Source organism: Podarcis liolepis, assembly GCF_965112155.1.
Source record: "Podarcis liolepis genome assembly, chromosome: 7".
Lineage (NCBI taxonomy): Eukaryota > Metazoa > Chordata > Lepidosauria > Squamata > Lacertidae > Podarcis > Podarcis liolepis.
The window spans coordinates 57318947-57341017 of NC_139561.1; the positions used below are offsets into that span (position 1 = coordinate 57318947).

Here is a 22071-nt window from a genome sequence, read left to right on the forward strand (position 1 = left end):
ATTGGACGTGCAGTAACTCTTTGCACAATGGAGGAGGCATCCTTTGCTTCCCTGGATGCAGGCAATATTTCACAACGTGTGACTTGGGTTTCTCAGATGATAGTGGCTTTCAAAAGAACCAAAAAAGAGCCACAATAGGCCATTTTCTCTTTCCTCGGCCCCCCACTCTTCTGTGTCATCTCCGTTCCCAGGCAGGTTCTCCAATATATCATTTATGAAAACTAAGGAAATAAATAAATAAGCCAACCCTTCATTGTTTTAACCCTACAGATCCACAATGTGGATCTGAACTACCTAAAATACCTTTAAAACACTTCAAAACATTCATAATAATTCTAAAAAACAGCTTATGGTCATCTCACCGCCCCCTCACAGGCCAAGTGTGATGTATGGCAGAATTAATTACCTGTCAACAATCACCTGGCATCATACTAACCATGGATACATTTGTTTTGGCTTTAGGGGTCTTCAGAAGCCCTTTTCAAAGCACTTTGACCTGCACTTTGAACAGAGTTTTTGAAGATCCAATAAGGGGGGGGGGTTGTGTGTGGCATGGCCAGAACGGCCCTATGGACCATATAGGGAGTCCTGGGTCCCGAGGCTCCCCACCCCTGACTTATAATCCTCCATCTCCTCAGTCATTTAATTTGGATTTCTCATGTGTCACACCTGGATCTGTAATACTGAATGCCGGATCTCTATGGAGTGCTTTGCTGGCTCATAATCTTGCCTTCCTGGAAATGAGAGAGGGATCCTGCACATGTAGGAAGAAGTGTGCTCTCCACGCATTCAGTAACATTGATTGGGCTTCTATTGACTTCATACCTCTATGCAAAGCTTTTTCTTACATTTATATCCAAGTTTTGTTACTTCATGGAACCTAGCATCCCATCCAGGCACTGAGCAGAGCGAAACACATTTAAGTTCAGCAAGGCAGTGGTCTCTTCCTCTGGGACCTGGTAGCACCATCTCTTCCAATAGCAAATTTGGGTAGTGAGTACTGACAGGGATTGTAGCCAAAATCGGGCCACTGAGAAACAAGAGGGAGTTGTCAACATGCTTTGGAGGATCCTGGGTTTGGCAGAAATACAAAAAATTAAAAACCTAGGAAGCAACACTTTTCCCACACCTCCAGAAAGTTGCCCAGAGAAGCCCAAGCATGCTCAGTAGCCATGGAATGTTGGCTAGCAAAGTAAAATGGGGAGATCATTCTTGCCAGACCTCAGAAATGAGATTTTAAGAGGGGATCTGATATATGACTAGTGTTGTTGCACATCGCCCCAGTCTCTGAGCTGTGTGAAATTCCAGGGGTCCCAGGCGCTTACCCAAGGTTTAGTTTCCTCAGAATTAGGGACAGCGAAACCTGCGGTGTCTTTATGATATTTGGTTTATTTAGAATTGCCTTTTAATATATATATTACATATTTTATTGATTGTTTAAAAAGAAAAACGCAAACATAACAAAAAGAAAGAAAAAGAAAGAATCAGAAACTGTAAACCATAGAGTGTCATTGCACTCTATACACTTGTTGCACTCTAAAGCACAGTTGCTTTTTCAAAAGCTGCAAAAATAGCTTAGCCAGCCCCCTGGAGCTACCATCAATGCTTTTTACCTTTTTCCATGTTTCCTCCTCAAACAATTATTGCTGAGAGTGACAGAACATAATCAGCTCCTGTCATTCCCAAGGGGACTTGCTCCATTGTAATTCCAAGCTGCTTTAGGCTGCGGGCACCTCTAAGAGGTGGGCTCTGGATCCAATTCAGAGTCATGTTGTGCCCAGACTGAATCAGGCAAATCTGAGTTTGGCAGATTCTCCCCACCCTTATCTCTAGTTAAGCAACAATATACACATGCAATATTAAAACCAGTTAATCTGTTCCCTAATATCAGAAAAATCCCATTACAGTACATTCCTCTTGAGAGGTGATATAGCCATTACAGATCAGGGAGAGAGAAAAAGCCTTTATTTTCTGTTTGACAAAGATCTCCCTGTGCAGGTGCTGCTTTCAGATACGTTCTTTGCTCTGCCTGTTTGCTGCATTTCCTCAACTTCCTCAACTGAACTTCTCCTTAGCTCTGCAGTCCTTTCACGGATATCTCGGTCATCTCCATCCCCTTCCTTCCCCCTTTTACAGCCTTTGCTTGTCTGTGGTTTGCATTCTGGGAATGGACCTCAGATCACATCTCTCTGCAAGGTCCTGGAGCTGGTGAAGTTATGGCCCGAGGGGAGTGGCTTGTCCAAAATTTGCTGCTGCTAAATCGCATCCGAGGCCTCCGCCTTCACTTGCTTACAAGCTAGCAGAGGAAACAAGCCACGTGCATTTTCCAGTGGTCTGAACATCTGAAAGCAGCAGCACACTCCACAGAGTGCGGGTGAGTTGTCAACATTTGCCCTCCACACCCATTTTCAGCTCTGATAGATTTGAGTCTTTTCGCACAGTGATGTGTATTTTGATCAAGTGTTTGATGTAGAATTTCCTTTTCCTGCTTCAGGAAGCCATCTGTATAGGCCAGGAAATGTTTTTTTTTTAATGACATGCTAATGCACCTTACAGTGAGGCTGACATGGGAGCAGAACGCCAGCAAAAGAAATAAATTAAAATCATCGTGGTGGGACCTAACTCTCCTTGAGGACTCTGTTGGACGTAAGTGCTTTAACATGGCCAAATCAGGCCATCATATTCTCCAGGTGTCTTTCTACACCCCAGGCACTGCACTTTCTTTCTTTTTTAAGCAAGTCTCCTGCCCCCTTAGAAAGAAAGTTATGAAACAAAATGTGCAGGTACCCTTTTAAGTCATTTCTGTGAAATGAACAGGTCTGCCTACTCCCACCTCTGTTTGTAGCAAACAAGTGAAGTCAGAGCTGTGATTGATAAATTAGTTGTTTGGTTCTGCTGTTTCGCCATCCCCTTTAATGCACTTTTCTTGCTTCTGTCTTATTTTCTAGGCAGAATTATCGTGTGAAAATACAATCATGGGAAAAACTTCACCATGATTGTATTCTCTCTGATTTTGCATTATGCCACCCTCCCATGGCAGTCATTTTGTGACTGGCGTGCCCCCCCCTGAACTCTCTCAAAATTTAAGAAGTGCCCCCTGGTCCAAAATAGTTGGCGACCCCTACTATACTGATACTGGTCCCTAGTAAATCCATTTTCCTATTTTTTTGCTTTGGGGGAATATGTTCAGGTTCTCTTTTAGAAGTTGTATTTGAGCATCCTGGCATATTTCAGGTTTCAGCCTTGTTCCCCCCGAGGTTGATTCACAGAGTTGAAAGGGATTCCAAATGTTATATCCAGTTTCTCCTTTAAAAATCCCTAACATTTGGAGGCAGTATTTCCCATTCTTGAACATCTTATACCATCAGGAAATTCTTCCTAATGTTTAGCCCAAATACTCTTTCTTGCAATTTGTTCCGTAGAATCATAGAATTGGAGAGTTGGGATGGATCCTCAGGGTCATCTAGTCTAACCCCTGTGATGCAGCAATCCATCTTAAGCATCCCTGACAGATGGCCATCCAATCTCTACTTAGAAACCTCCAATGAAGGAGAGCCTACCACCTTCTGAGGTAATCCATTCCACTGTTGAATGGCTCTTACTATCAGAAAACTCTTCCTGATGTTTAGTCAGAATCTCATTTCTTGTCATTTGAATCCATGGTTCAGGCCCTCCCCTCTGGAGCAGAAGAAAAGAAGTTTGCTCCAGCTTCCATGTGACATCCCTTCCGATAGTTGAAGATGGCAATCATATCACCTCTCAATCTCCTCTTTTCTAGTTGGTTCTGGTCTTATTATTCTTTGGAGCAACAAATTTGCTTCATCTTGTTGGCAAGACCCCTTCAGATGTGTGAAGATGGCTCTCATTTTGCCTCTTAATTGCCTCTTCACCAGGCTAAGCATAACCAACTCCTCCAACCTTTCCACATAGGCCTCCACAATTCTACTTTCTTTGCATCCCAGGTTTTTGGAGGTCTGGACCACTTCTGGCTTTTGAGGCCCCTAGCCATAATAAATGCAGCCACAGAAAATTGTAGGTACATTAAGGCAAAATAAGGCACACACACACAAAAAGAAATAAAGGAAAAAATGAGTCATAATTCTTTTCTTTTTTTTTAACAAGTGCATTTCAAGTCTTTTTTCTGTGAAATGCAGTTATTAATGAGGAAAGCTCGCTTTCGTACAGCGTCACAGTTGAGGTTAAGCATATGACAAAATCTGTATCAGTTAACAAAAAAAGTGTGGTCTTTTTTTACTAGATTGCATCTCTTATTTGCTTAGATTTGCAGTTCTGAGCTGAGAATGTGTGTCACAATTTGATCTACTGTGGATAAAAGCAAGTTCTGGAACTTATCAAATGCCACAATGTCCCTTTTGAGCCCGAGTCCCTGCACCATGCTAATGTTGCCTTCCTCATGTCATGTTTGTGGGCACCTTGATGCTAGAACATAGGCACACCACTGCCCACACAGGGACACAAAAATTCCATTGTGTAGATTGCTTACCTCCCACCCCCTTAGCATAACTGCATGCCCAGGCACAATATGTGCTTGATTGTTTAAGTATTAGGCTTATAGGCTGCTCTATCCGAAGGCCCCAATTTGGTTTTCACACATTTATAAGCTTTCTTCTTTCGTTTTCCTTATCCTGCCCAAACCGGCTTCAAATGCCTTTTTTCAGGTCCCTTGCAATTTGGGTTTCCTCTGAATGGTTTAATTTGATTCTTCCAAGTGACTCTTCCAAGATCCTTTTCACCCAGGGTCTACAGTTTCTGGCTGGCCATGTTGACCAAGCCAAAAAATAAAGTCACCAACATCCAGGTTGCCAAGTCACCCAGCTTTTCCTGAGGGGAAGGCCTGAGAGGCTAGGAGTGGGCGATGTTGGGCACCATTCCCCTAAGGTGCACAGGATGCTCTCAGGCAGGAAGTATCCAGCACTCTGAAGAGGCAAGACCAGTAGAGAGGAGGGTTGCCAGTTTAGCCATGCATGGCTAGGGCTTTCCATATTTGCCATGCAGTTGCCAAACAGTCCCCATCCTTCCTTCCAGCTTCAGAGCTGGAGGCGGGGAAGGGATTTGCCAAGCAGCTGCTTGAATGATCCTGCTCTCCTCTGTGGCTAGGTGATGGCACCATCCTCACCATGGCAAGCGTATTTGTTGAAGGCCGCTTTTTAACTCCAGCAGCAGCCTTTAAACTTTTCAGATGCGGGGCCCACTGGTAGCCCAAACATGCATTTGCAGACCCCGTTTTTATTTTTTTCGCCATATATTTAATGTTATTTGTCATATTTTATCCTGCTTTAAATGCAGTCCAGAAGAGTCTGGAAAGGGGGTTTCTTCTTCTTCTTGTCTGGCACCTTCCAAATATACAAATGTGCCCGTAACCTTGCTCTACCTCATTTCAGTTTCTTCTTCACATTGTAAACAGCTCCCAGCCATTTGTGGTGTTTGGGGACCTGCGCTACATTTCCGGCAATACAGAGATGGGCACAGGATTTTGCCTTTTTCTCTTTGCATGTGCAGCTTTTATGGACCAGATACCAGGTAGGAAAGATGTCTTATTAGGGGCTAGGAGGTGGGCAACCCTGATTTCCTAAGAGGGAGTTGTGCGTCAGGGAGACCCAGGGGTGCCACACTTCATTCTTTCCATATGGCATAACCATCAAATTAGCATCCTTCTGTATTTTCCTTGTGGTTCTCCCATGAGGAAAGGTTATAGCTTTGGGGACTTTTAAGTTCAGAGAAAAGGGGAGTATGAGGCAACATGATAGGAGTGTATAAGATAATGCATAGAGAAAGGGGAGAGTGGGAAGTTTTCCCTCCCTCTCTCATCACGCTTCAACCCGTGGAAATTCAATGAAGCTGATTGTTGAAAGGGTCAGGACACAGAAAAGGAAGTCCTTCACATAGTGCACAGTTAAACTCACTCCCAGAGGATGCAGGGATGGCCACAAATTTGGCTGGCTTTAAAAGAGGATGAGACAAATTAATGGAGAAGCCTATCAATGGCTACTAGCCATGATGGCTATGCTCTGCCTCTGAATAGCAGTTGCTGGAAACCACATGAAATATACTCAGAGTCGCAAAGTGATTTCATGCTCTTTATTCAGCTCATAGTGGTGAGGAGGAATGAATGAAAGTCCCCTCAAAGTATCTGCTTTATATACATTATTTACACAATGGGCTGCACATGATTGGTTAATTATGGAATTCTACTGTAAGCCAATCAGGTTGTGGATTCACTTATATCTGGAGCATGATTGGGGGGGTTCCTGCCAACCAATCATACTGCTGCATTGTTCTTGGACCAATCAGACTGCTGCATTCTGAATCCTATTGTTCTAGGACCAATCAGACTGCTGCATTCTGGATCCTATTGTTCTAGGACCAATCGGACTGCTGCAGTTTGGATCCTATTCAACTCAGTACATAACACCACAGGAGGAGAGAGGGCTCTTGAGCTCAAATCCTGCTTGTGAGGTTTCCCATTAAGGCATCTGGTTGGCCACTGTGAGAACAGGATGTTGGACTAGGTGTGACACTGGCCTGATCCAGCAGGCTCTTCTTCTGTCCTTATGGAATCCTAATTTTCCAAGGTCCACATTTATGTGTCCCTTCTCCCTGTGAATGGTGTGGGACTCACTGGTCTGTGTTGTTGCTGGAGGTGATGTGGGCACTCTTTGGTTCGTTCATGGTGGGAGTATGTGCTGTTTCCTCTATACTGATGGCCTGTCTTTCCCTCGCTGTTGCTAAGGGGCAGCACCCAGCGGGAAAGCAACCACGCTACCCTTGGATCTTGGTGCGAAGAGTGATGTGGAGAAAGTCATGAGAATATTTGAGAGGCACCTGAAAGAAGGATGCGTCTCTGAAAGGAAGGAGCTGATGAGGTAAGTTCCGATCTCAGATACCAATGTTTCTTTCCCTCAGCAAATGCAGTGGGAAAGTCCTAACTCCACCCAGACACAACCCAGACCCCATCTGCATGATACATTAAAAGCAGTATTGTACCACAGTCATGACTTCCCCCAGAGAATCCTGGGTATTGTAGTTTGTTAAGAATGCTGAGAATGTTAGGCCATCTCTATTCCTCTCAGACAGCTACAATTTCCAAAGTGCCCTGAGAAGAAATGGGGTTCAGGGTTAAACGACTCTGAGGAGGAGGGAAAACATGACCAGCACCTTAAGCTCTTTTGAGGAAAGGTGTAAGAGGAATGTAATGAGAAAGTATGTAAATAATCCTCACAATCTGTGGCATTGAGGCCCTTGGCAGCTCTGTGTTTCCAAGTGCAACCCTTAAGCATTTACACACTTTCTCTCAACAATTCTCCACTTTCAGAGCCAAAGAAAATTTGGAGAAGATCCTGCTGCAAACCAGTCTCCTGACAGAGAATCTCACTGTTGTGCATGACAATATTCAAACATTAATATTCAGGATAAATCTTAGCGATTTCAGAGGACTGAATGTCAGCAGCGACAGCTTAATGGTTAGTATTTCCCCCCTATCTTCACACCCTGCTGCTGATTCTTGCTATCTAGAATGAATACCCAGCAGAGACACACAGAGTGGTAGACATGCTTTGAAAATGCACCAAGTTTTGACTGGGGCTGTGAACACACTAACCCACCTGTAGCGCAAAGACACAGTTTTTCCTCAATCCAGACTCAAGCATGCTCAACCTCAGTGTGCAATCCTGCTGCCCACAGTGCTAGGTGTGGTTATGTGATACGTGCTTGAAAATCCTCCCCTTGGTTAGATTGCCCCTGTCTTTCCCTCCCTGCCCATCCTCCAGGCGGAGAAGGAAGACGGAAGTGGCAATTGCAATCTTGGTACATATATGTCTACAATATCTCTGGGCAGGTGTGGATGGGCTCCCATTGCTGGAACCACCTATATTTGTGTTCAAACGGCTGATTTAAAGGAAAGGGGTCAGGACTAGCCCAGGACATTTTGCTGCTAGAGGCAAAAGCACCTGCACAGTCCCCCACCTCCTGCTCCTCGCTACCACCTGGCACCCAACACTTGCCACTGCTGGGTGCGCAACATGGCTGCTCAGTGCGTACTACTTCCTGCTCCTTGACTCTGGCAGCATGCTCATGGACAGCAGTGGCCTCCTCCTCTACTCACTCCCAGTGGTGTAGCATGGGTTGCCAGCCCCCAAGGCTGTGCAGAGGAGGGGACAGTGGGTGGGAGAAAAATGTGGGATGTAAATGCAATTTTTTAAAAAATGCATTGGAAGGTGGTGGACTCTCCTTCCTTGGAGGGAAATGGACGGAGTACACATGTGCATTCAACTGCCTATCGGCGTCCGCATGACCCAAGAGATCACAGCCATATAGATAAGAAAAGAAGAGACATTCCGTTGTCTGGAAAGGTCACTTCCTGATTTGCATGGAGAAGTCATTTTCAACAGAGCCTAGTGATGGAAGCGCACAGCTGTATTGAGGCAGCTCCCGGGGGTTGAAATTTTGCACCCCTTAACAATTTTGTGCCTGGAGCAACCACCCCTGTGCCACCCTTACTACACCACCGCTCTTTCCTTCCTTCCTTCGAACTCTACATTTCTATGATTCTGCTCTATTAATATTCTCCTACATTATTTTCCATTGTCCTGGCTGGCTTCCTTTCTGCATGGCTCTTGGTATGCCAGGAATGCGAATATGTTCACAAAACCATGCAGAGAAGAACTTCAGTGAAAGGTCAAAGTTGGCCCTGTTTGCTTTCAGTTGGATGCCATTCCCAACCGCGGAGAACATTGTCTGGCTTTGACAGCCTCCAAACAGATTGATTTTAAGAATATTTGAGCAAGTGATTTGCTCTGGGCTTTTCTTCAAATGCTCCTTTTGGAAGTGAAATGAGACCCCGGTGATGTGTTGCTATTATTTCACAGCTTCCCTTCACGTACGTTCCTTGCTCATTGGATGATGGCCCTCTAGCATGACTGCTCTGCCACTTTTTCATTAACCTGGCCTCCAGAATGCAGTCCTGGGTATTTGTGTCCTGCAGATCAGGTTCAAGAATGTGGACAAATAGCCTCAGTTTGCAATTAATTAATTAATGGAAAGGGGCCTCATTACATGATCCTCACAGCAACATGCAACAAGAAAAACAGTTGGCTGCTTTTTAAAATTTATTTTATCCATAGATATACCTCGGGAGGTAGTGCACTCTCCTTCATTGGAAGTTTTTAAACAGAGGTTGGATGGCCACATATCAGGAATTATTTAGCTGTGATTCCTGCATTACAGGGGGTTAGATGACCCTAGATGACCCTCAGGGCGCCTTCCAACTCTGCAGTTTTATGATTCTATCAGTTGTGATGAGTTTCTACCAGTTATTGAGTGCTTATTTGCCCCGGCATGCCTTGGTCTTCCATGCTAGTTCTAACAAGCCCCAGTTCCTGTAGTTACAAATTTCTGTTTTCATTGTTCTTACTATTTATTGCAAACTGTTTTGACATTATTTATTTTTTTAAATGGAGGGTGGCATATAAATGCTTTTGAATGAAAAATAACACCTTCCAATGTGTACATGTCTGTTTTGCTCTGAGCAGCGCAATACCTCAGTGAAGAACCAAACCCGACATGCCATGCATTTCCCTGCTGAGCTAGCAAAGAGAGCCCAGGGCACAGCTGCAAAGGAGATGCGGCTCACCTGCATTTACCTGAAAACATCTTGCTTCTTCCAGGTAGGCACTCCCTGGAACTTGAGGTTTGGTTAATGGGGTGACGGAGGTGGAGACTGGGCCCAGACAGTGGCCACGTACACTCCAAAAAGGGTCATGGGAAAGCCAGCCTAATTTGTGCTACACTACGGACATCCACACTTATCGTTTGCCCTGCTCTTTCCAGGCACAGGTTCATGCTTAAAAACTCTGTGTCTGAGGGGGGTTTTCTTGTTTTTTGTTTCGCCCCCAGCTTTCCCCTCAAAAACCCGCTCTTTAAAGCTCGTCAGAGCGGATTGAGCTTTAAAGAGTGGATTTTCATGGGGAAAACTCTGGGGCAATAAAACTCTGCTGAGACATGGAAATTTTCAGCTCAGAAAGTGCCTACAGTGTAGAGGAAAGGTAAGCCAATTCATGTGACTCTTTCTGGCTCATTTTAATGACCCTCTTATCTTACATATCCTTGCCTCTGACCTCTCCTTGTCTACCCTCGGCATCTGAAGATCACCTGCTCTGTCACTGGATTCTCTGGCGTCCTACAAATCCCATCACCACACGTCAACACAGCTGTGGTCCCGAGTGTGTTGGGGAGGGCTTCCCTGTTGACTCCACCCGTTCTCCCTTGCTGGCTCTTACACAATATCAACTCTCTCTCTCTTTTTAATCCTTTACATCTCTTCTCAAAAGCCCCCTTCCCACAGAAACTTGGGTGCAACTACTGTCGCCATGCCTTGCTGTGACTAAGGTGGTGTATACATTGTACCTTCACAGCATATTCAAGGCACATTCTTTTCTCTCAGAGAATTCTGGGCACTGTAGTTAACCCTTCGCAGTTACAATTCCCAGCAGCTCTAGCAAACTGCAGTGCCCAGAATTCTCTGAGGGAAAAGAATGTGCTTTAAAGGTTTACAGACAGTGACTATTTTATGCACCTCCAATTCACACCCAATCACCAACACATGGGTCCCTTTGGACCTGGAAGAAGGCAGAATGGGTGGCCTCATGAGTGTATGTACAAAGCCTAGGTTTATCATGGCAGTCATCACAAATGAGTCCCCCTGTTCACCACTGCATCCATTTCCTCACACTTCCTTTGTTGTCTCCCTGCCACAGATTCCCAGCGGCTTCCCTCCCTTTTCATCTTTTCCATCTGTAAAGGACAGGGGTGGGGAAAGCCAGGTCTGTTGGCAGCAACCACCCTGAGGTGCCTGGAGTGCCTTAAAGCAGTTGTTCCCAATGGAGTGGACTGCTCTGCTGCTGATCAACTCTACTGGCTGAACAGGGGAGGGACTGTGAGGAGGGGTGTTTAAAGACTCCCTCCCCAGTGATCCCATGCCAAGTCTTTTTCACTTTTTATCTTATAGGACAGAAAGAACCACACCTTGCTGAATGATGACATCTTAGGGGCCACCTTTGGGAATATCAGCATTACTCAACTCATTCAACCGGTGGAGATCAGGTTTTGGCACAACCATACGCTGGTGAGTTGTGCTGTGGCCACAGCTGTCACCCAGTAAGCGTTTAACCTGTGCCGGACTAGTCAGTGTGGTGCCCTCCAGGTTTTGGAATCACAGTACAGCTGGCGCTGTGCTGTGTTTATTGTATGTGTATGTTTTTAATAGAACCCATATGGTGTTTTTAATTCTATTAATGTTTATTTGTTTTTAATGATAAAAAGGGTGGGGTATTATTATTATTTTTTTGCTATACTTATTTATCTGTGAGCTGCCTTGAATCCCTGTCAGGGGAAAAGGTGGGTTATAAATAAATCAACAGCAACAAACTCCCTGCAATGCAGGAATCAGATTTGTCAGACTCCGCCTCCCATCAGTCCCAATAGCCAATTGGCAGGTATGATGAGAACTGCAGGCCAACAGTGTATGGGAGACACCCCATTAGCTGCCCCTGCCTTCCTCTTACCAGCTCCTGAGAGAATGAAGCAAAGCTTTTCTGCAAAAAGCAGCTGGGAGGGCAGTGAGGCTGCAGCTCCAACATTGCAGCAAAGCAGAGGGGAACCTTCAGCCAGGCTTCCCCACTTGGCCTGTGAGGCTGTTTTGACCCTGCCATGCCCACTTGCCCTGTACCTGACATCAAATGTGGGGCAGCTAAAGGTGTGGCTGGGCCAAAAGGGGGATTTGAAGGCCCCGACAACTGGGGGGGGGGGCTGCAAAGCCCTGTGCACAGCATAACATGCCTGACCTCCAAAACTACATTGTTCCACCATACAAGACAGGCTAATTCAGGGAGATCTAGCTATATTCTGCACCCGCAGTCAGAGGCAGCAATGCTTCTGGATTCCAGAGGCTGGAAACTGCTCATGTGCTCACGTCCTGCTTCTAGGCACCTGGTTCATCACTATAAGAACAGGGTGCTGGGTTAGATGGGCTACTGGCCTGATCCAGCAGGCTCCTTATGTTCCAGTGTTCATTTACCTGGATGATCAAGCCATGATCTCCAGTTGCGCTTCACCAATAGTGTTGTGTTTCTGTAAATCCTCTAGTCCTTAATAATTTTTGAGGAGGGGCAGTTTTGCAGAGGAAGCCCTTCTGCAGAGGAAGGCACATGCTTCTGATTTCTCCCTTTTTACATTCCAATGCAGGACATGAGGAAAACAGGAGAAAGTTTAAGAGTTGGTTGCTGTGCAAAGCACAGGCCATGGTTGAGCATTCCTATATTTTAGCTGTAAAGAGGGGGCAAAGAATATTATTATTATATTATTGTTATTCTTATTAGCTCTGTCTGACTGAGGAGGGCAGGAATTGTGTTGCTGGGCATCACCATCTGCCTGACAAGCACTCTTCAGTCGCACTGAAGGAATTCTGCCCTAGAGGTAGGAAAGTGTTTGCATCAACTTGTCTCTGTTCCCTTCTAGGCCAATGCCAGCGTGGCCTGTGTTTTTTGGCTGGAAGGAACAGGTAAGGCCAGAATTTGCCTCTTATCCATCCTCTTCCCTTCCTATTTCCACACCAGTGGTTTACAAACTAACAAAAGCAGCATATAAGCAAGGGAAAGGAACAAATGCAAGTATTTTTTTTTTAAAAAGCTGTGATACTGTTGCTGTGATAATCCTGAATGGAACAGCTCACAGGATTGGAGGCATCAGCCTTAATTAGGACCAAATTAGAGGAGACTCCATTCACACAATTAGCCAATGTGTGAATGGTTTTTTTTAAAACAACAACAACAACATGGGGAGATGAAGGTGGGGCACTGTAATCCTTTGCCTCTTCACTGACCCTGATTTGGATTTAAGATCCCCCCCCCATTGTTTTGGAAGGAAACCTCTCATTTGTGCCAGTCGAAATGCCCTCTTTCCCTAATGCAAATAACAGGCATGGGGTGCCTGACCTCTGAATTAGGACTACAGTAGGGGACAAAGCCCTCCTCTCCTTTCTGCTAGGGTCCTTCTATGGATTCTACACACGTGTCCCTCCTTCACATCCTGCTGCCTGCTTTTTAAAAAAGTATGCATGCAATTGCTTGTTGTGTCAGTGGCCCTGCTGCTTTCTGAGTGTGGTTGGGTTTCTCCCATTTGGCAGAAGAGGGCAGCATGGGGAGCTGGAGCCAGGAAGGCTGCACAACTAACACCAACTGGGAGGGCATGGTTCTGTGCCAGTGCAACCACCTCACCTACTTTGCTGTCCTTGTGGTAAGTGTGGGGCTCTCTTGTGGCCCAGGTCCTCTCTCTGGGCTGCAACACTTCAGGCAGCTGATGTGGGGTTGGTGGGGGAGCAGAGTCAGGCTCCTAGGACTGAACTTTCCTCCATGAAAAAATGTCTCTTGCACCTAGAAAACTAGCCTGTTGGGGAGAATACATATCCGTTTCATCTGAATTCCTTCTGTTTTCGTCTTTGCATCCTCTTCCTTCTCTGCTCATTCAGCAAATCTCCCCAACTACTCTGGATGAATCTCTGCTGGCTCCTCTGACCTATATCACCAACGTAGGCTGCAGTATCTCTGCTTTTGCATGCCTGCTCACTATCTTTTTCTACATTTTATCCCGGTAAGTACAGCGCTCCTTCAGTCAATACCTAAGAAAGTTTCTTCCTGGATTAAAGGCAGGCAATATTTTTAAAAATAAGATCTGATAGTGGTTTAGGAGTGCATTTTGGTTCCTGTGGTATAAACGCTTCTGTCAAATACGTAGTGCAGGTTTTTGAAACATTGCAAATACCTGCAGCACCTGTCTGACCTGACGGAAGAGGGGATGACTGTGTGGACCATGAGTAATGGTTGCTCCTTCAAGCCTCTGAAAAACTATTGTCTGCTTCCAGCCCCAGACTATGAAGAATAAAATTATAGTTGTTTGGGGTTCTTCCATGCCGGTTTTGGTAGTGTGGGATTTCATAGCTGTTCTGAAAACTTCAGCATCTCTTCATAAAATGATTCTGCAAACAAATTTATGGATACGTGATTGACAAAAACATTCCTCTTTGAAAATATTATCCCAGCCTCTGCTTGCCACTAGGGGTAGCTGTTGCTCCATTGAAAGTATCTGCATAACATTGTACACATAATTTGTTGTTGGCATCGGTCTGTCTCCAGAGTCAGTGGAGTGCGCCTCTGGGGGTCAAGTCAAACTGCTGAGTTAGCAGCACTGAACTGTTCTCCCTGGGGCACAAGCCTATGCAATGTGTATGGAGTCCTGGGCTGCCCAGATGACAAGACCCCTCTGTTGGCTTTGCTGATGCAGTCCAAAGGAAAGCAGAGCAATACATTTGGCACCAGCTTGGTTGCAGGAGTTGCTGGACGGAGACATACAAGGCGCCATCCAACTGTCTTAGGGACTCCACTCTAGATTTGTGTAGATGGTTCCCCTCATATGCATGCAAACACTCTCTTTTTAAAATTTTTGTTTATTACATTTATATCCCATCCTTCCTCTCAAAGGAAGGACACCTTGATCAAGATCTGGTCTGTAGATTCCTCCTTCTGTATTTAACTCACCCCATGAGACCTTTTTTTTAAAAAAACACCCCTCAAAGTCCTTACGATTTTAAGACTGCAATTATATGCACACGTTCCCAAGAGTAGGTCTCGTTGAACTCAGGAGATACACATCACATTCTGCTGTAAAGGATGCAAAGATCTCATGCCTAAAGCCACTTCCACAGCCTTGAGATCCCATTAAGTACTAGAAAGAGTATACCAGCACAGTGTCTGCCCTGTCTTTTACTGAGTCAGCAAAACTCAGTTTACTGAGTCAGCAAAACTCTCCAGTTTATATTCCATTTTAACACCTTTTTGCAGGAAAATCCAGCATGATTCCACAACAAAGATCCACATGAACCTTCTGGGAGCCCTCTTCCTTCTCAACGTGTCCTTCCTGGGCAGCAGCTTCCCAGCATCAGCCCGCCTTTCGTGGCCGTGCACAGCCACAGCCGCTTTCCTCCATTACTCTCTGCTCTGCTGCCTGACCTGGATGGCCATTGAAGGCTTCCACCTCTACCTGCTCGTGATCCGAGTCTACAACTCATACATCATGCGCTACCTCCTTAAACTGTGTTCAGTTGGCTGGGGTGAGGATCAATATGATTTTTTCCTGTTATATCTTTTTAATAACCATCTCTGGTATGCTTACAACAGCAAACAAAACATTAAAACAGCAATGTGTGCAGACTTCCCCCCATAATATACACCAGGCTTCCTCAACCTCGGCCCTCCAGATCTTTTGAGACTACAATTCCCATCATCCCTGACCACTGGTCCTGCTAGCTAGGGATCATGGGAGTTGTAGGCCAAAAAACATCCAGAGGGCTGAGGTTGAGGAAGCCTGATATACACATTTGTATTTGCCTATGTTGCTTGGAGAACTGGATCACAAAATTCAAAGAAGTGCAAATTTTGAAGTCTTGCTGTGTTTCAGCTTGTGCATTGCTTCAGGAAGTGTGAATTAGGTAGGTTTGCAGAAAAAATGAGAACCTATTAATTTTTGCCCAGTGCTTCTCTGAACATAAAATCTGGGCATGACCTTCTGCTTTGCATTCGACTGAAGCGTCTAGGCCTGCACTAGGCGGCCCCTTTCTTGTTTAAGGTGGCAGCTTGAGGACGGAAATCTATGCCACACCTACAAGGAAGATTTAGCATTTTACCCTAGAATACACTTTTTGAATGCCTTTTGTCCTAAAACACACTTAAAAAGAGAGAGAGAAAAAACACATTTTAACCTCAAGTATGGATTTTGGTGTATTGTTTGAGGCAAGAACTGCCTCATAAAATTCAGAGGAGTGTGAAAACTGAAGGATAACCGTGTATTAGTCTGGAAAGTGTGGATCAGGTTGGCTGAGTTAACTCCTTCATCCTTGGTTTACCCAGAGATACTCTGGCATATAACTCCTCCATCCTGACTTAGCTGGCACCCAGCTGGCTGAGCTGAGCCTACCAGGTCTTAAGCCGGGACAATTACCAGCCCTGCTACAACATACAATGTTGCCAGATTCTCCACAGCAGTGTTCAAAATTCATCGGATGATGATCTGAGCCACAAACTAGATTTAGTGAACACTCACATCAGAGTGCTCTCTAAATTGAGAGCTGTAGTCTTTTATATACTAACCTTTCATGTTCTTCCACATCTGTTTAATGCTCCTAGCCCTTCTTTTAGAGTCTTTTAGTTTCGTTTAGATTCTTATCGTCTTTTAAATATACCTTCTGTTTTAATACTTTTTAGATTTCCCCATCCTACTTATGCAGGTCTATGACCATAATAAAGATTTGATTGATTGATCTGGCACAAGCGTTCTGTGGGTGTAGCAGGGGCGTGGCCAGAGGGGTGGGAGACTTAGGCTGGATCCTAAGCCCATTCATCTCGGCCACATGACCTGGCAACCCCATGTAAGTTAAACCAGCAGAAAGGGTGGTGTAACCCAAACACTATTTTCAAGGCTTGTTTTCCCCACCCAGCATTAGCCCTGCTGCTGAGCAGAGTTTGGATCTGGTGTAACTTTAGGCAGGTTTAACTTACATTGGCCTTGAGCATCTCTTATGGCTACAGACATTGAAATGACATTATTTATTCCGGGCATAGGCTGTGTAGCAGGAGATCTGGATAGGCTTGAGCTCTGTAGAACATGCAACGAGTGTGCCTTTTATCTTGTATGTGTGGTTGTGCTTAGGACGGCAGTGCTCATGAATCTTCTTTGTGCCTTTACCACTGTGCATTCTTGGATCCAACAGGGTTCCCTGGCTTAGCAGTGGTGATCATCTTCCTGAGCAACAGCCAAATTTATGGCCGCTATGGTATCAAAACCAGCTCTGCTCACCACAACAGTACCATGTGAGTTTCAGGGTGGGGTGTGGGGTGGACCAATGGTCTTGGTAGCAAATTATTTCATTATGTGGGTATTGTTGATTTATGTAGTGCCATCAGTGAGTGGGATGCTTTATTTCAGGGGTCAGCAAACGTTTTCACCAGGGGGCTGGTCCACTGTCCCTCAGACCTTGTGGGGGGCTGGACTATATTTTGGAGGGGGGGGGAGAACGAATTCCTATACCCCACAAATAACCCAGAGATGCATTTTAAATAAAAGGGCACATTCTACTCATGTAAAAACATGCTGATTCCCGGAACGTCCGTGGGCCGGACTTAGAAGGCGATTGGGCTGGATCCAGCCCCCGGGCCTTAGTTTGCTTACCCATTCTTTATTTAGTAACACCAGGTTTCTGCCTCACAAAGCTTACAATCTGAGAGGAAGTGATGAGGAGAGGGAAGGGAGAAGCAAAAGTGATGGAATTCATGTGAGTAAATATAGCAGTCTTATCCTACTTGGGGGTTTCCAGATGTTTAGGCTGCTATCATTCCCAGCCACATATCTAGTGGGGAAATGCAGTTATGAGCACTTAGGCTTAGTTTCACTTGCAGTGCCTCTGTGGTGACCCTCCCCTGCTGCTCTGCCCCCCCCCCAAGCTCCAGGTTCAGGAGGAGGGCTGGAGCTCATCTGCACTTTAGAGCCTCTGTCAGCACCTACCTCAGTTGTGCAGTTGTTGCAGTATGTGCCTGAACCCACCCCTACAAGAGCTTTGGGGTCTTTTGCTGGAGTTATGACGTCCATCCTTTTATGAATATGTGTCTGCCCTTGACTCTATGCCCTCGAGAAGTTCTTACAAACAAAGGAATAAAGAAAGAACGAATGAAAGTGACAGAATATATAAGTGCTGCTTGTGACTGCAAAATTGCAATTTAAGCAGGCAGCAGATCCCACAGCAACATGCACATACCTTGATCTAAAGAGTGGAAAAATCCCTAAGCATTTTCAATGTGGGTCTGGCAATTTTGCCAGAGAACCCATACTAATAGTAAGTTAAGCAATAGTGTTTTGTTTTGTTTGTGTGTATGTGTAGAGAGAGAGTGAGCAAGAGAGAAAGAAAAGAGGATACCTGTCCTTAAGCATGTGTGTTCGTTCCTTGTGTGTGCTGAATAAAGATCCTAATTTGAACTGGGAGAGCCATGATAGCCAGCTAACTACTGAAAATATGGAGTCCCTCCCATCTTCCATTCTATATCATTGTTGCGGCATCCTTTATGGTGCCCCTGAGGCTCTGTGCCCAGTTGTGACTGAAACGGTTGCACTCTCCTAAATCTGCTTCTTCTTAGCCCTACCTGGAGATACTGGGGCTTGAACACAGGACCTTCTGCACTGTAGCCTCCTCCTGTGAGGGCTGTGGGAAGCGTTGGGGCTAATCTCCTCTTGTATTCTCTCCCCCCACCCATATGAAAAGAAGAAAGAGAATCTGGAAGTGTCTCATTGAGTTCTCTCCTCCTGCAGGTGCTGGATCACTTCTCCCACAGTGCATTACTTCAACCTGATTTACTGCAGTGGCACCATAGTCTTCAATATGGCTGTCTTGACCTTGGTGGTTTGGAGGCTCAGGCAGCTCCGAGCCAGTCCTCGGCAGGGGAAAGAGCATTCCTGTAAGGACATGGTGACGGTTCTGGGGCTGACTTGCCTCCTGGGTGCCACCTGGGTGTCAGTTTTCTTCTCCTTCGGGGTGCTCTCGGTCCCACAGATCTTCCTGTTCACTGTCCTCAACTCACTTCAAGGTTTGTGAGCTCAGCATGTTGCTGGGAGCCAATGCTTCTCTCCCTTAATGCTTTCCAATTTGCAGCCCCTCCAAGCCTACTGAAGCTGCTCTCTTTGCTCACAGGGCTTTTCATCTGCCTCTGGTACTGCACCTTGAGGTCCCATTCGCAGGACAACATCTCAACGGGCTCTCGTTTATCTCGTTCATCTCAGTGACTGCAGCATCACATGACTGGCGAAGCCTTGGAACAAAAGGATGCCCAAATTCTGGAAATTTAGTGGGCGTTGCCTTCCAAAAGGGAATCTTCATAGGAGGAGGAAGGAAGGCAAGTATATCCATGTGGTCTAAATCAGGGATTGGGAATCTGTTGCCCTCTAGATGTTGTTGGACTCCAACTCCCATGAGCCTCAGCCAGCATGGCCACTGTCAAGGATGATGGAACTTGTAGTCCAGAAACAGAGCCAGAGTGGTGTAGTGGTCAGTGTGCTGGACAAGGACCTGGGAGAACCAGGGTTCAAATCTCCACTCAGTCATGAAGCTCACTGGGTGACCTTGGACTGTTCACTGCCCCTCAGCCTAACCTACCTCACAGGGTTGTTGTGAGGAGAAAATGGGGAGGAGAAGTAAGTGCACAACCTTGAACTCCTTGCAGGAAAGGTGAGATAAATACATAATCAATCGATAAATACCTGGAGGGTCACAGTTTCTCAATCCCTGATCTAAATCCTACATAGCTGCAGGGGACACTTGTCTTGGCCCTCACTGTCAGCTGAAGAATTCAGACTCAAAGCTTAGTTTCCACCAAAGAAACATAAATCAGAGTGGTACAAAATCAAGGCAACAGTTGAAAGGTACAGTAGTTATGCAAAAGGATTAGAAATATGGGTAAGCACATGCTTAAGATGTTGATCCAACAAGTGACATGGCCCCTGCACCAAGTTTTTGAAGGACGGGGTGGGCACAGTCTTTGGCATGGTAAACAGATGGAGTCTCAAGACCAGGCAAGCAAACAGGCATTCCTCTGGGTGGCTTGAGCCCATGGGGCAGAAATGACACATCTCCGGTTTGGTGGATGGAGCAGCGGAGGGTCAGGTACAAATCCATCCCCATCCACACTGTGAGAGTAAAAGGATGGTCATTGCATACAGCTGTCATAAGACACCCACCTGGAGGCACTCCATCTCTGCTTCATGACCTTTTTCCTCTTCACCCTGCTTTGAACTGCAATGAACCTATGCACAAATGCCATCTTTTCCAGCAGCACACACTTATTTGTAGAGTGTTGGGGTTGTCTCATGAGTTTGTGCCATTGCTCAGGCAAGATGCATCAGAGTCACTGAAGCATTTCCTATCCTCAGAGCTCCTTCCTGTAAATTTCTTACCCAGTGAAGTTAGTGTTGACATTGTTGAATACATGCTCCAGTGAGCTAGCAGGAAATGTCAAATGGCGGAAGGAGGAGATTATGAAGGCCGATACTCTGCAACCTGGTAGGGGTGCTACTGAAAAATAGTGAACACAGGGGGGGAAATGTGTTTGTTTGCTGAATCCCATATTGTACTCACCACATCAGACTTCCACCCTCCAACTTGTAGCATGCTTCTCTCTCTTTGTCCTACCTGTATGTAGGATTTGCAGGCAGGCAGCATCCTTATATAGGACTGGAGAGGGTGGCAAGCCTGAGGCCACCCTGGGAGTTCACAGCAAAGGTGAGATTTGAATGAAGGACATCCTCATTTGCAGCCAGGAGAGCCTGATCTGACTCTGTATAAGGCAGATTCCTATGTTCCTATAGGAAAGATTTGTCATGATTGCCAAAAGGTAAACCATCTAGCTGAAGGCTGCACTGCAGATAATGTGTAGACTTCAACTCCTGTGCCTGCTTTGAGCTGGACAGTTTTCTTATCTCTGCTTACTTTTATATCTGACTTGACTTCCTTTCGTTCCTTGTCTGCTATATTAGTGATATCAGAAAAAATGTTCTCACTTCAAACTTCCAGTAAAGCAAAACAAGTGCTATGTAAGCTGATTTAAAAGGACAAACCTATTTTAGTAACTTCTTGAAATCTTCTTTCAATTTTTGTAATCTTCCAATATATTTGAGGAAGTAACTCTCATGTTCATTGTGTGCCAACTACTGTAGAAATGTTTTGCACTTTTCTGACATGCATATCAGAAAAATAAAGTGATGCCGCTGGCATATGTTTCAAATGATTATTTTGTGTTCTGATTTCCACAATATTACCAATGCTAACACATAGCAAAATGTATAAGGGAACAAATTCCAGTTTGCAAGTTGGATGGAGAGAGAGAGAGAGAGAGAGAGAGAGAGAGAGAGAGAGAAAGAAAGAAAGAAAGAAAGAAAGAAAGAAAGAAAGAATAAAAAGAGGATCTACAGTATATTCAGAGGATGGGAGTGGTCAGGTAGAAAGAGGGGGAAAGACCTGGTTATTCAGTGATCCACCACTCTCTCTGTCCCCCACAGGGAGGGTGGGTTGGGCAACTCACTTCTGACTGAGAGGAAACCACCACCTGCCAACTACACATGGTGGATTCCTGGAATTGTGGAGTTAGCAGCTGGGGCTTCCATCAGAAAGAAGAAGAGAAGTCTCCAGCAGGGCAAAATGTGGCTGCCATGCTTGGACTACACATCCATTCCACTCCCTGGAACTCAGAGCCATTGAACACATTCTCACTCCACCTTCCAGGCTGTTATTTGCAGTGGGCAGAGAGAAGCTGAGTGTGATTTCATTGTGCCAGGCATTCACTCCGGCAGCTTTCTCCAGCTTGGTGCCCGCCAAATGTTTTGGACTTAAACTCCGCCCCCCCAGCCAGCACAGCTGTGCTCCCATCAGCTCCCCCAACCAGCATGGCAGTATAATGACTCTTCCTCTGAAAGAAGGTTGCTCTCTCTGTGTTGTTATCATAATTATCATTCACATTTATTCATCATTTTCCACAAGAAGATGTCTCAAAGCAGCTAGCAAAGCCATAAAATACAAAGCAACTTAAAGATCAGTTACCAAAGCAATTTGACAATCCACTGCCCACTGGTCTGAAACTTCTTGAAACACTTCTTGAAACAATCCATTTTGTCCAAAATTTGCAATGTTTGAAACAAAAACAACATTCTAGGCAATACATTCATTTTTATCGCGGCAATACGGCCTAACAGTGAAAGCTTCAAGTTTGACCAAATTTCTAAATCTTTTTTCACTTCAGTCCAGCATTTTTCATAATTGTCTTTAAATAGATTCCCATTTTTAGCTGTCATGTTGATGCCCAGGTATTTCACTTTCTTAACCACTGTTAAACCTGTCTCATTCTGAAACCTCTCTCTCTCAAAGGAATCCTTGTCCTCTTGTTGCTGCTCAGTGTCTTAGTGTGGAGATTA

At 45.3% G+C, this 22071-nt stretch overlaps 1 protein-coding gene across 6 annotated transcripts; it reads left to right on the top strand.

Annotated features, from left to right (window-relative positions):
- Positions 1–1840: 1840 nt before the first annotated feature.
- ADGRG5 (adhesion G protein-coupled receptor G5) lies at positions 1841–20888 on the top strand. 6 transcript variants are annotated; one of them, XM_083511486.1, is made up of 15 exons: positions 1842–2374; positions 2557–2646; positions 3963–4088; positions 5426–5541; positions 6752–6884; positions 7334–7481; positions 9549–9683; positions 11024–11140; positions 12532–12574; positions 13199–13308; positions 13541–13662; positions 14910–15178; positions 16835–16934; positions 18424–18698; positions 18803–20888. In XM_083511486.1, the coding sequence occupies exons 4-15, from the start codon at positions 5481–5483 to the stop codon at positions 18892–18894; spliced, it is 1605 nt and encodes a 534-aa protein (XP_083367612.1). In that variant the 5' UTR covers positions 1842–2374; positions 2557–2646; positions 3963–4088; positions 5426–5480; the 3' UTR covers positions 18895–20888. The 6 variants fall into 6 exon arrangements, with proteins under 6 accessions (XP_083367616.1, XP_083367612.1, XP_083367613.1 ...); XM_083511490.1 differs by lacking the exon at positions 3963–4088 and having other exon boundaries at positions 1841–2374; positions 5403–5541; XM_083511487.1 differs by lacking the exon at positions 3963–4088.
- The last annotated feature ends 1183 nt before the right edge of the window (positions 20889–22071 follow it).

Bases quoted from the DNA above. Each gene is read 5' to 3' on its own strand.
- ADGRG5 (XM_083511490.1), top strand. From the start codon at position 5,481: ATGGGCACAGGATTTTGCCTTTTTCTCTTTGCATGTGCAGCTTTTATG. The intron at 9,684-11,023 runs GTAGGCACTCCC...TTTATCTTATAG, and splicing joins AAACATCTTGCTTCTTCCAG to GACAGAAAGAACCACACCTT. The intron at 11,141-12,531 runs GTGAGTTGTGCT...GTTCCCTTCTAG, and splicing joins TTTGGCACAACCATACGCTG to GCCAATGCCAGCGTGGCCTG.